Below are 14,296 nucleotides of genomic sequence, written 5' to 3' on the forward strand. Positions count from 1 at the left end.
ACTAAGCAGACCTTCAAGATGTGCTAAATAAACAGACTTTGAAGACTGTATGTATAAGATAATAACCTAGAAAAAACAAAAGAGCAGTGCTCAAAACCAAATCAAGAATCCCAGAGGTCCTAGGGACTGTGCCAGCGAATCAAGACTGAAGAAGTCAGTTGACTTTTCATTTCTGAGTGAACAGTGGACCCTGCAGAATTTACATATATGTAATTATGTCACTGCTTCTCACCTGTACTAATGCCTGAACAGCATGAACTTGTCCAGCTAGCTTTAAACTCTGATCTCCTTCTCCACTAGAGAAGGAAGAATCAAAAGAACAGGATGTTTCCATGTTGACAAGGCAGTGTCGATTCCGGGCACTATACTCCACCAGATTTATCAGTAGACCCAATCCCTATAAAATATTAAAAAAATATAACTATCATAAACAAGAATTTAATGAATATAACATGTAATTTTTTAACTTTTATTGTCAAATGAAATGTTAAACAGCATTTTTTTCCATCTGTAAATCTGTTCAAAAACACTGTGCAAGGTACTGCTCTTTCCAAAAGATTCTTTCAGCTGGCTTGGGTAGGCAGCAGAGGAACTGTTTTGTTGATTTCTATAGTCCAGGATGGCCCTGACTCATGGCCATCCTCTTACTCCACCATTCAAAGTGCTAGGGTTATGGACATGAGCAACACTTAGCTCCTCAGTTATTAACTACCATTTTCAGTTTAAATCTTTATTTTTATAAAGGAGGCTTTGTAAGATAGAAAAATATGGAGAAGTATGTTCATAAGGATCCATCAAAACAACCTATAATACACACACACACACACACACACACACTTTATATATATTTATTGTGTATACAGTATTCTATGTGCATGCTAGAAGAGGGCACCAGAACTCATCATAGATGGTTGTGAGCCATTATGTGGTTGCTAGGAATTGAACTCAGAACCTCTAGAAGAACAGCCAACTGTCCAGTCTAACCCAGAATATATTAAACAACTGATTCTTCTTCTTCTTTTTTTTTTTTTTTTTTTTTTTTTTTTTTTTTGGTTTTTCTGCAGCTTTGGAGCCTGTCCTGGACTAGCTATCAGGCAGGCCTCGAACTCACAGAGATCCACCTGCCTCTGCCTCCTGAGTGCTGGGATTACAGGCGTGCGCCACCAGCTCCCAGGACAACTGATTCTTAAATCCAAACTAAAATGAAGTTTCCTCCTCTAAAGATAAAATAAAACACCAAGTAGCACTTGGCCTCACCAGCACTCGAATATCGAATCTCTGCTCCTGAGGTAGGTACTTGGGAACCTGAAGGACACAGTTCATGGCTGTGCCTATAAGTCCATCTTGTTCTCCTGTCTTCGTGCTGCCCCACTCTGAAATAAGAAAATCTTCCTATGACACCAATCACCACATTTACAACCATTTTCTTTTGTCAGTTTTTGTCTTCTTTTCCCGAGACCTGCTTGACCTGGTACCTGCTCTGTAGCCCAAGCTGGACTCAACCTCTGGCTCTCCTCTTGCCTTAGCCTCCCCAAGTGCTAGGATTGTAGGTCTGCCCACCATACCCAGCTACAAAAATAAGTATTAATTTTAAATTGACTAACTATTCCTTTACTAAAATATGTGGTTTTGATATTTCAAGGCTTATTTACTAGGCAGCTCTAAGAATCAATTCCGAAAAGTAGCTTTTGACTATAGGAGTAAGTCAATTATGTAATGGAATACTGTAAATCATTATATCATAAACAGAATAGCTTATTCCCATGTGCAATCTATAATTTTTTAATAAGAAAATATTACGTACCATTATCATTAGTTAAATTGAGCAATACCCCAATGATAGCCCGCATGCAGTCCTCCACTGCTTTGCCCACGTGGTTAGTTACATTCTGGTAAGGCAGAGGTCTACTGTCTGCTATGCATATGCTGTTCTCAGCACGGTTATACTGCTGGATCAGTTCTTCACAATGCTGTAATGCTCTTGAGAGAAAATAAAATGGTATAATAAAAGTTATACAGTAAGTTTCTATTTACCAGGGCCTAAATAAAAACAGTCAGGGTTTTTTGGTTTTGTGGTTTTTCCGTTTTGAAAGTTACAATGTTTAATGTCTAATAAATGTATCACAGATGCCTGATAATCTCACTAGTTGTTAAAGTTTGATGAACTTGATCATCCTTAAATTTTCTCTGAAGAAAGTTAAAAGTTCATTCCTTCATGCTGAGTATGGTGGTTCATGTCCATAGTCCCCACTACAGAGGAGGCTGAGGCAAGAAGATTGCTTTAGCCCAGGAGTTTACTAGCTGGGACAAAAGAGTGAGATCCCATCTCAAATCAAACTACTACCACAACAACCAAAAAAACCCCTCACAAAACAAACTCCTGTTACTTTGCAGGAGCTGTCATACGTTATACATATCTCAAACACAAAATATATCACAATGCATCCCCACCTGCACATACAAAAGCCTTTAAGAAACAATAACAGGCCCTTTTCAGTTTTACTTAGTTGTTTTTCATTTAGCAAATAAAGAAGAGAATGTTTTCTTAGCAGGTAGAGCATCATATTTAAAATAAATCACCTAGTAAAGGTGAGTATTAAATGCTTGACATACAATAAGGCAAATCATTATTTTTAATTGTAGATCATTCAAAGTAACAGGTCTTCTGGCAGCTATACCCAATGAATGATTCCCAAGACTTGAAACATATGAATACGTATGCAGTCTATTTCTGAAGACTACCTGTAATTTTTATGTTTATTATTACTATGTGTGTATGATTGGGGTTGGGGGTACGGAAGGTGCCACATCACCCATGCAGGAATCAAAACAAAACTTTGTGGAGTTGATGCGCTCCTTGATTTCTGCACAGGTTCTGGGCGCTGAACAAAGGTCAAGTCTATACTCTCAAGAATCTTTACCTGCTAAGTCATTGCTCCAGCCCCCCCAGGCATCTTTAAACCTTCAAATCCGTTAGATTTTCCCCCAAGTGTGACACAGATCAAGTAAACTGTCAATTTATTTTTCATGAACTGCATACCACACAAAACCCTTAAAGAAAAATACAGCATTTTTAATCTATTCCTAGTTTCTTATTAATATATAATAAGGATATTCTATATATAAAACTCTTAAATAGTCTACAATTCTTTGGTTAAGAAGATGTTCTTATAAGGTCAAACCCAAATAATTTATTCTTCTGATGTTTGAGGATGTTGACAGATTTCCCTGTTGTTATTAGTAAATAACTAAACTGTCTTAAGTATTACTGAGTATCTATGATGTTTTCTTGAAAAGCTCCAGGTGAGTGCTATTTCCCAAACTTCAATTCTGACTTTTATCATCACTTCTAAAAACATTTCACCAGAAAATCCTATGCAAGAGATGGAAACTGTCACACTAAACACTTATGAAGGCAATTCTCAGGGATTAAGAAGTATAAGAAAGAAAGGACTTTTAAAATCAGAAATATACCTTTTGTTAATTAAAAAAAATGCAGGGACTTGGACTGAATGATAGAGTACTTGCCTGGTGTATCTGAAACCACAGGTTCAATCCCTACTGCTATCAAAAACAACGACAAACCCATCAATCAACCACAACTACCGTCCACCACCCAAAAAAAAAAAAGAAAAAAAGGAATCAGAAACAGACAACTTGGGAAGAAAATCCTTGAGAAGGAAGGATTACATGCATTAAGGATAATAATGTCCTATGAAATCCACCAAAGGAACACAAAACAGGAAATGGAGATGATATAACACTTGGATTTGCTTCAAAATAACACATAAGGATGAGGTGATAGAAACAGAACTCGCCTAGATAGTATTCAAGCTGAATAATAAGAGTTGATCATACCATTCTGTCTACATTTCTCTAAGTCTGAAATTCTCCAAATAAGAGGTTAAAACACAGATAAGCTGGACCATTTGCACTGAAACATTTGTTCCTTTCATACAAAGACAATAAAGAGTCATACAGAATTGCAATTTAAGATGAGTTTTTCAAAGCAGAGACCCAGAGAAAGTTAAATCCCAGTGGCATAATGCCAGCTAAGATAAAGGCCAGAGAACTAGGGCAGAGATAGCAAAAAACGAGGACAGCAATACCAAGAAGAAGCGGCTGTAATAAGACAGAACCAGGACTGGAGACACAGAAACAGAGGTGACAGCATTAGCCTAATTGTGATGAAGGCTAGACAAGGAGAGATACTACACAAAGATCTGGAAAAGGAGATATAAATAAAGGGCAGAAATGGAGTTACAATCCACTTCAAATAAAAGGACTAATATATTTACCATTCACTAAGCAATGCTCTACTAGACCTTAAAAATAGAACTTAACACATTAACATACGTTGTATATATACCTTAAAAAGTTTTAACAAACGTTTGTTATCTAAACATGTATTATATACATTGTAGAAATGTATCTGATATATGTGAAGATATTTACTGATTGCAAAACTACCCTAGCAGCAGCAAGGCACAATTCTTGCCTTCCCTAAAGACCTTGCAACAACACAGTGACTTGTCAGGGTTAGAGCTAACATGAAGAAGCTGAATTCTCACCAAAGCTCAAGAGTCTGTACTACTAACTTTTGCTCTACAGTGTACTTATTCACAAATCTCAACAGACAATACATTTTAAGAAGGAACAGAATACAACTTTATTTCCTTAGTTTTAAAAAAATAATGAGACGGTTTATTAAAACTTACTTAGCTGATGAAATAATGAGTTGTGAATCTTTATAGGCTATCAAGTAGCTTTGATTTTCTGGATTATGCACTGTTACCTAAAAGGAAAGGATATAAAAATGACTGTGACAATCCATAATTTTCATTATAAATAACAGCACATTTTACCTGATGCCTTAAAATACAAAAATTAAACAGACCTTGCCATCTAAGGATACAACTTCGTGGGGTTTTTTTTGGGAGCCTTTCCTGGAACTCGCTTTGTAGACGAGGCTGGCCTTGAACTCACAGAGATCCGCCTACCTCTGCCTCCAGAGTGCTGGGATTAAAGGCATGCGCCACCACCACCTGGCAGGATACAACTTCTTCTTCTTCTTCTTCTTTTTTTTTTTTAAAGATTTATTTATTTATTATGTATGCAGAAGAGGGTGCCAGATCTCATTACAGATGGTTGTGAGCTACCATGTGGGTACTGGGAATTGAACTCAGGACCTCTAGAAGAGCAGTTAGTGCTCTTAACTTCTGAGTCATCTCTCCAGCCCAGGATACAACTTCTTAAACTCAAAGTTGTGACCCACAGAGTTGTAAATAATTTTGTGGGGTTGCAAAGATTGGCAACATAGAAAATTTCTCAAGTACCAAAAATTAATTCAAAAGTCAAATGCAGAATGAATCCAAAGTGTTTCTAGTAATGCTCACACTCCTTTCATGAATTCACTTGGTTCTAACACACAACACGAACATTTTGCATCATGCCTGTTGTCATGCCACACACCAACAAATGTTTCTTAAAGAGCTAAGAAACAAGTCTGCTTTATGCTACAAAATACAATATACATAAGATTTTCTGGTCTCGAACAGTCATTTGCTTAAATATAGCAAAATCTTTCAAGGGTTTCCTTGCTTTATATCAAACTGGTATACCTTTGGATTGTGTATTTGTTGGAATGACTGACTTTTTTGCTGTTTTAATAGAAGGACATAGTGATACACACCTTTAATCCTAGCACTCAGGAGGCAGAGGCAGGAGGATCTCTGTGGGTTTGAGGCCAGCCTGGTACTTTATAGCAAGTTTTAGGGCAGTCAGGACTACCTACATACAGAGACCCTGTCTCAAAAACACAAACAAACAAAAACAAAATGCTGTCTAAGATTCTGTCTTGGCTTTAATTTTAAAATTTTTCACACTATGTATCTATTTAATATTGCTAATATATTGAGGTTCACATTAAAATTTACTGGGCAAAAATGGGTGCTGAGCAGCAGAGTTTATGAAACCCTAACACAGGGAATTAACCCTTACAACCTATAGGTGCGACCTATAAGGTCAATATTTAAAATAAGAGAACTACTACTCAATGCAGCACACATCCTTAAATTTAGGCAGGCTTGTCTAAGTCCAAGGCCATCCTGCTAAAGTTACATAATGAGATCCCAACTAAAAACTACTGATTTATCATAAAATTAAGCCACCACTGTCATAATTACTCATAATTAATGTAGTTATCACTATTTATTTACTATGCTTATTTGCCAAGTACTTTGAAACAAGCAGAAAAATCTCCAACATACAAACTTGATACTTTAAAATTCATTAAAAATAAATTTCAAATATTTTATTTTAAATTTTATGTCTTTATTTATTTAGTGTATGTATATATTTTTTTTCTTTCTTTCTTTTTGAGACAGGGTCTCTCTACGTAGCCTTGGCCATCCTGGAACTCATTATGAAGCTCAGATTGACCTAAAGGTCAATCTCACAGAAATCTGCCTCCTTCTGCTTCCCAAGTGTTGGGATTAAAGTTGTGCACCACCATACTCAGCCATTTTAAAATTTTTAAATAAATAATGTGATACCTAGTTAACAGCAACCTAAAAGAAAGAAGGAACAATTTCAATTTTATATATGCCAAAAGCTCCTCCATGTTTTTAAAAGTACTTAGCCGGTATAGAGAGATGGCTCAGAGGTTAGAAGCACCGACTGCTCTTCCAGAGGTCCTGAGTTCAATTCTCAGCACCCACATGGTGGTTCACAACCATCTGTAATGAGATCTAGCACCCTCTTCTGTGTACATAATAAATGAATCTTAAAAAAAAAAAAAAAAAAGTACCTAGCCAAAATACTTAATTAGTAATTATACATTCTAAAATTCACTGGCAGTAAAATTGTAGCCTACATTGAACTAGGCTAAGTCATTCATAACCACCAAAGATACTCAGTGTCACCCAAGAGTATTATTTTCGGAAGTCAAATACTTTCAGTTGTGCTTACTATCTGACTCAAAAGCTAAATAAACAAAAGCATATTAACTAAAACAAAAACGAGGCTGTGTCTGCTGCTTTCTACAAACAAGTTAGTATATTTACCGGAAACAGAATTCTGTATTAAGAAAACTATTAAGTCAGGTACATATGAACAAACCTGTATGCACCTCTCATTTGAAGCAATAATATACAAATAGAGGCTTTTTGTTTTGAGACAGGTTTTTATCTATGTAGCTCATGCTGGCCTTTAACTCATAATCCTTCCTCCCGAGTCTCCCAATTTTAGGAGCACAGCGTGTATCACCATGTCCAGCAACACAACACATCCTTAAAATGGTAAGATGCTCACTTACTGACAAATGGTTGTGAAAGAACCCTTTCAGAGCAACAAAGATAAAACTCCCTGGTATAAAAAACATCAGGTGGTTACAAGCATATACAATCACAACTAGATATAATTCCCTCATGAAGTTCCCATACTTACACTCTCTAAAACTCGTAAACATCTCTCTGCTCCCCATAAAGAGGCTACTAGTTTTTCTTCATCCTCATCTCTACTTAAATGATCCACACACTCTTTTACTAGGCAAAAAGAAATGGACAAAAGTTAGTATATAAAACTTCAATAATTATTCCTTAGCTAACACCAAAAGTCACCCACACACATGCTACGAAGAAGCTGGAATGTGAACATCACTTTATGCTCAATACTAAGTGCAGTGGTTTGAATGAGAATGGCTCCCATAGGCTCCACTTATGGGATGCTTGGTCAGCAGTTGTTTAGGAAGAATTAGGAGCTTTGGGCTTGTCAGAGGAGGACTATATGTGCTTTGAGGTTTCAAAATACTCAGGCCATTCCCAGTTAGTTCCTCTCTCCTTGCTTGTCTAAACTCAGTGCTTATATGTCAAGATGTGAACTCTAGCTACTGCTCTGGCACCACATCTGTCTGCCTCCATGCTCCCTGCCATGATGGTCATGGACTTACTCTCTAAACCGTAAGCCCTCAATAAACTTCTTCTATAAGTTGCCTTGGTCACTGTGTCTCCTTTTTGTTGTTGTTTTCATGAGACAGGGTTTCTCCTGTGTAGCCCTGGCTGTCCTAGAACTAGCTCTGTAGACCAGGTTAGTCTTAAACTCAGAGATCGGCCTGCCAAGTGTTGGAACTAAACGTGTGTGTGTGTGTGTGTGTGTGTGTGTGTGTGTGTGTGTGTGTGTGTGTGTGTTGTATACAGACCTTTATCTACAATATGATCCAGACCACCCAGAAGCCGGAGCTCTTCTTTAAACCAGTCTCCTGCTCGTTTGGAAGTAAGGGACAACAATGTCTCCATAGCTAAATGACCAGTCTAAAAAATCAGAAATACATTAATGAATATTGAGGTGTAGAATTTTTTTTCCATTTTTTCATTTAAAAAAAAAAAAAAAAAAAAAAAAAAAAAAAAAAAAAACAGGGTTTCTTCTCCATGGAACTCTGGCTGTCCCAGAATTCATAGAGATTTGCCTGCCCATGTCTTCCACATGCTAGGATTAAAGGTGTGTGCCATTACCCCCTGGCTAGAATAATTCTGAAACATTGAAACATTAATTTTAGAAATTTGTCTTTATTAAAATGTAGTAAGTCAAAAACAGAACAGTAAATGCTTTCATAGGTGAATTAACGTCTAATTTTATCAGAATAGTGTATACTGAAGAAACTGTGCCTCAACTATATGGCTTGCTTTTATGGAAAAAATTTATTAAAAGTAATCTATTTCTTGTTAGTTTCAATAATACATAATGCCAATATAGAGGCTCAGATGTGGCATTACTGAATCAAATAATATATTCTTTATTATAATTAAATATATTGGATTAACCTACCAAAAAGAATGTAGTGAGATACATTTCAAGGAGGCAAGTGTGGGAATGTCAGTGGCCCTAAATGTTCAAATTCAGTGGTCATTAATTTAAACAGCCTGAAGGTACAAAGTAATAACACTTTGGTTTATAGTTTTTCTGAATACAGTAAACACAAGCATTTTTCCACGCATTTATCAGTGAACCACATTTTTTTCTTCAAGTTCTCTGCTCATTACTTTTTATTTTCCTACAAAGTTGTCTTGAACTTTGTACTATAGGATTCTTTAGCAGCAAGAAGATTCCTTGTAGTCACAACAATATACATCCAGAACCACCACTAGATGGTGCACAAATAAGACCACATTTATAACTAACTAGGTTAGCATTTTTCTTCATGAACCTATGGATTTAGAGCCTATGGATCTAAAGCCACTTCCCAACAGAGTAATCTAGTTGTTGGTGTAATACAGTTTAGCCTAAGAGAAGAAATAATCAGCAGGGTTGGAGGAACTGATTTAATTACTATTCAGCCTGCTAACCCCTTACAACGTAGCAATGAACTACTCATTTAAAAAAGGGGGGCGGTTGGGGGAATAATTAGCAAAGACTGGAAAGACGTTTCTGTCTGACCTCTAACCACAATCTGAACTTACACACTTCAAAAAGGAAATTTTTCACCTTGGTATATATTACATTTGAAACTGAATATACATTACACAAAATAAAAAGTTTTACCAATGAGAATCTCAGTATTAAAAAATTAAGAAGGATCTAAATATTTTAATAAGTTCTTCGAAAACAAAAAATAATTTTTGCTAGGGTAAATAGAGAATTAGAATCCAATACAAGAAAATTATTGAATTAGGTTCATTTCTCATTCTAGGTCCTGCAAAGAGTAATTTAATTACCAAATTAATCACCTCATGAGTCTTAACAGCAAAGCTGAGGCCTAATGTTGTATCTTTAAGACTATAAAAATTTTATATTAGTAAAAACTCTGTATTTTAGACTATATTTATCATATCATAAGCTACCATTCAAAAACAACCTATTTTAAGCATTTTTATTTGAAAACTAAAATAATTCTCTAAAGCAAAATCACTAATAAGACTATTCTGTTAACTGTTAACATTGAGTTATCCATTGTTTAAAACTCTATACTATTATTATCTTTATGTCTTATCAACAGAACAAGTATATTCAAAAGAAGTTAAGCATTTTTTATTTTTATTTATTTATTTTTTGGGCGACAGGGTTTCTCTGTGTTGCCTTTGCTGTCCTGGAACCTGCTTTGTAGACCAGGCTCACTTTGAACTCAGAGATCTGACTGCCTCTGCCTCCCGAGTGCTGAGATTAAAATTGTGTACTACCACACCTGGCTATAAATTTATTATTTAAAAAATAGAATAGAAAAACTTTAAAATAGCCAGGCAGTGGTGGTGCACGCCTTTAATACCAACAATCAGGAGGCAGAGACAGGTGAATCTCTGTGAGTTTGAGGACAGCCTGGTCTAGAGAAGGAGCTCCAGGACAACCAGGACAGTGGTTACACATAGAAACCCTGTCTCAAAACAACAAAACAAAACAAACAAAAAAAAATTAAAATATACAAAAACATCATACAACAAAAATAAGCACACCCAAATATAACAAAACCAATGTGTGCAGCTATTCTTTAAACAAAGCAACTTCTAAGCCTACTGTACAATTTAGAAACAACCATATTTAACAACAGCTGACAATGAATTGAAGGAGAAGCACCCTAACACAGTCCCGTGCTCTGGCTTTAACTATATAAATAAATTATTTAATAAACTGTCACAATATGTTTCATGCTGATAGTTACTTACCCTAACAAGTAACAAAAGAAGTCAAATTCATTTTAAAAAAATTATCATTTAACAGCAAATATTTCAAACTCCAATGCTAAATACGAGTAACAAAAAAGAAATATTTATTCAATTATACAGCAAATAAAAATTATAGGTTCAATTTAATTTTTAAGCACTAAAAATTAACCTTTCCTTTATGGACGACTAAAATTCCACATTGATATATAGACCACATTTTATTTATTCATCTGTTCCTGGAGATCTAGGTTAGGTCCATTTCTTAGCTATCATCAGCAGTGCAGGAATAAACAGACAAGCAAGTGTTTCTGTGGTTGGCTGAGAGTGGTAACTGAGTTATTGGACAGGGGAGAACACTGGGAAAGATGTCCCAATAAAAACAAAGAATGGAAGAAAATGCCACAATGAAACCTACACTTTGAATGTAAATTTAATAATTATTTTTAAAAGGTAGATGCAAAAACGCTGAGTGAATGAAAATTACTAGTTTTAAATGTAGTGTAATACTGCCCCTGCCCCACTTCCAAATCAACCTAAAGGTATTACACAGACTGTGGTGATTTTCCAGTTCTAGAAAGCAGAGAACACATTTGAGTTTTGAACCTGACAATGTGCTTAAAGCTGGCTGGCTTTGCTCCCATTTACTATCTTTTTCAGAATCCATGAACCCCTTAGTAAGTCTAGTATAATTAAATAGTGATAGCCTTCAGTTACTGTGACTAGTATAACCGTCTGTAAATGTTTGTGGCAAATGTTGCAGTCCTCTCAGTTAAGCAGGCAAGAGAAAAAAGTTTTATCTCACAAAATCAAGTTATACAACAATCTTTTCTCCTCTCCTCAAAACCATGGGTCAATTATCTTATTAGCCTTGTAACCATTAGATTATCATCATCTGTTGGGGGAACTGTGCTCAGAATAAAGGTAAACACCTGCCATAATCCTACAATGAATAGGGACATTGCTCCAAAAAAGGCAAGTGACTAGGAATTTCTTTTAGCTTCCAGATACCCTGAGATAGTCTAGAATAAGCAAATGCTTGCTTACAAATCCTGATTTCTGAAATGGAGAAAAATAAAAATCCCAGTTGCTAACAGATTAACTGCAGAGGGAAGAAAGGAAGGAAAAGCAAAAGTTTAAGTAAAATGTAACAAGAAAAACAGCTGTTTACTAGCAAAACCAAAACCAGGAAAGGCTCAAATACAGATGAGCTAGTTTACAGATTTCAGGAGTAGGCTCGCTAATGTTATATCAACTTGACACAAGCTAGAGTTACCTGAAAGGAGGGAATCTCAATTGAGAAAAGATCTGGCTTTTTCTTAATTAGTGACTGATGGGGGAAGGCCCAGTCCACTGTGGTAGTCCTGGGTTCTCTAAGAAAGCAGGACGAGGAAGCCATAAGAAGCAAGCCAGTAAGCAGCATTCCTCCATGGCCTCTGCAGCAGCTCCTGCCTCCAGGTTCCTGCCCTGACTTCCCTCAGGATGGACTATTACCTGGAAGTGTAAGCTGAAATAAACCCTTTCCTCCCCAAGTTGCGTTGGTCATGGTGTTTCATCATAGCAACAGTTACCCTAACTAGGACAGGAAATGATGTTCAGAGCTAAATCTTACTAGAAAACTGTCAACGAAGGCTGTAAACAAGGCTAATTAATAAAGGTAAAATGATTTGTCAAAACCCACATAGTCACTGTGACTAATCAGACTTCTGAGTGTAATCTTCATTTGTTATAGAAGGAAACAACCCACCGTTATATTTTCTAGATCAAGATGCTTATTGTGCACAGTTTCACAGAGTCTTCGGATTTTTTCTTTGATCTTGTTCATATCTTTTTCATTCAGTAGCTTAGCTGAAGAAGCATCTTGTTCCAGTTCCAAGAGTCGAATCATGAGATCTAGGCTGGCCCTATCAAGATCCATGTTCAAACGATCTCTACTCAATATGTACATGAGAGCAGCTGTACAGAGGGACAGATTCTTCAACAGATCCCAAAAGAGAAATATTCATGAAAGCAATTACTAACAACTTTAGAAAACAAGGACACTACTGACATTTATAAGTTAAAATATTTAAAATTCCTACTGCTGGTTTTGTTGGGAGACCCTAAAAATGCTTGATTCACTGTTCTTCCAAAATATCCTAGGAAAATATATCTATCTGATCAATAAAACACTGATTAAAAATTGTTTTTTTCCAGCTGGGCAGTGGTGGCACACACCTTTGATCCAACTTGGGAGGTTCTATGAGTTCAAGGCCAGCCTGGACTACAAATCTAGTTCTAGGCCAGCCAGGACTGTTACACAGAGGAACCCTGTCTCAAAAAACCAAAAAGAGAAAAAGGGGAAAAAAAAGTTGTTTTTTTCCTCTCCATCATCCTTCTCTAATGAATGTTCAACTAGAATATAGTCAACTACCTATTTCTTTGAACTTTTCCTAAATGAGGAGTTTGTATTATACAGTATGTTTTACAATATACCTTTAATGTTCTTTCCAACTTAAAGATATGCCAATTTTTGATTAAAAATAGTAACATAAATGTTTATAATTTGTATCAAAACACATTCTCCCTCTGTAGAGAGTACAGACAACTGAGTTTCTATCAGTATACAAGGGACTGAAATAAATTTAACTAGGGGGCTGAAGAGATGACTTAGCAATTAAGAGCAAGCACTAGTTGCTCTCCCTGGGCATCTGGGCTCCATTCCCAGCACCCATATGGTAGCTCACTACTATCTGGAACTCTAGTTCTAGGGGATCCAATGCCAACTTGTGGCCTCTGCCAGCACCAGGCACACACCTGGTGCACAGAAGAACAAGCAAGCAAAACACTCAAAAACTAGTAATTTGTTTGTTTTTTCTGAGGCAGGGTTTCTCTGTGTACCCTTGGCTGTCCTGGAACTCACTCTGTAGACCAGGTTGGCCTAGAATGCAGAGATCCGCCTGCCTCTGCCTCTCTGGGATTAGAGGTGTGTATTGTCACCGCCGCCAGGCTAAGAAAACACTGTTTTATAGGAAACAAATGTAACTGGATTAATTTCTTTTTAAAATGTTGTAATCCAGCAACTTCTTTTTTTAAAAAGATCCAGTCTCATTATGTAGTCCTAGTTGGCCTGGAACTCACTATGGAGACCAAGCTAGCCTGGAGACCCACTGCCCTTTGCCTCCTGAGTGCAGGAGCCAAACATAAGCACCACTGGGCCTGACAACTGTCAATTTGTTGGGTTTTTGGTTTTGTTTTTTGAGACATGGTCTCACCATGTATCCCTGGAACTCACTCCGTAGACCAGGTAGATCAGGGTAGCCTTGAACACATAGGGAAGCCTGACTCTGCCTTCTGAGTGCTAGGATTAAAGGCATGCACCAGTCATGTTTTATTCTTTTGATAGGATCTCATGTAACCCAGGCAGGCCCTGAACTCATTATATAGTTGAGGATAATGAACTTTTGGTCCTCCTGTCTCTCCTTCCCTAAATGCCAGGATTACAGGCCTGTATAATACCTGGTTTATGCAGTGCTAAGGATCAGACCCAGGGCCTCGTGCTTGCTAAGCAAGCATGCTAGCAACTGAGCTACATTCCTAGCCCCTAGTAACTGTTTTTAATAAAGCATTAACAAAATGTGCTCTTAAAATACTCAAGGTGGTATGTT

General features: G+C 36.7%; 1 protein-coding gene across 3 annotated transcripts in view; it reads right to left on the bottom strand.

Moving 5' to 3' along the window:
* Positions 1-14,296, bottom strand: part of Wapl (WAPL cohesin release factor) — a 67,688-nt gene that overhangs the window by 9,789 nt on the left and 43,603 nt on the right. For all 3 annotated transcript variants that reach the window (XM_028878319.2, XM_028878318.1, XM_028878320.2), the window contains 7 exons: positions 12,397-12,624; positions 8,198-8,309; positions 7,447-7,544; positions 4,719-4,795; positions 1,805-1,980; positions 1,258-1,373; positions 233-397 (listed from right to left, as the gene is read on the bottom strand). In XM_028878319.2, coding sequence (XP_028734152.1) covers positions 233-397; positions 1,258-1,373; positions 1,805-1,980; positions 4,719-4,795; positions 7,447-7,544; positions 8,198-8,309; positions 12,397-12,624 — 972 coding nt within the window. The remainder of the gene's footprint in view (positions 1-232; positions 398-1,257; positions 1,374-1,804; positions 1,981-4,718; positions 4,796-7,446; positions 7,545-8,197; positions 8,310-12,396; positions 12,625-14,296) is intronic.

This window comes from Peromyscus leucopus, chromosome 9 (genome assembly GCF_004664715.2).
Source record: "Peromyscus leucopus breed LL Stock chromosome 9, UCI_PerLeu_2.1, whole genome shotgun sequence".
In the NCBI taxonomy this organism is placed as follows: Eukaryota; Metazoa; Chordata; class Mammalia; order Rodentia; family Cricetidae; genus Peromyscus; species Peromyscus leucopus.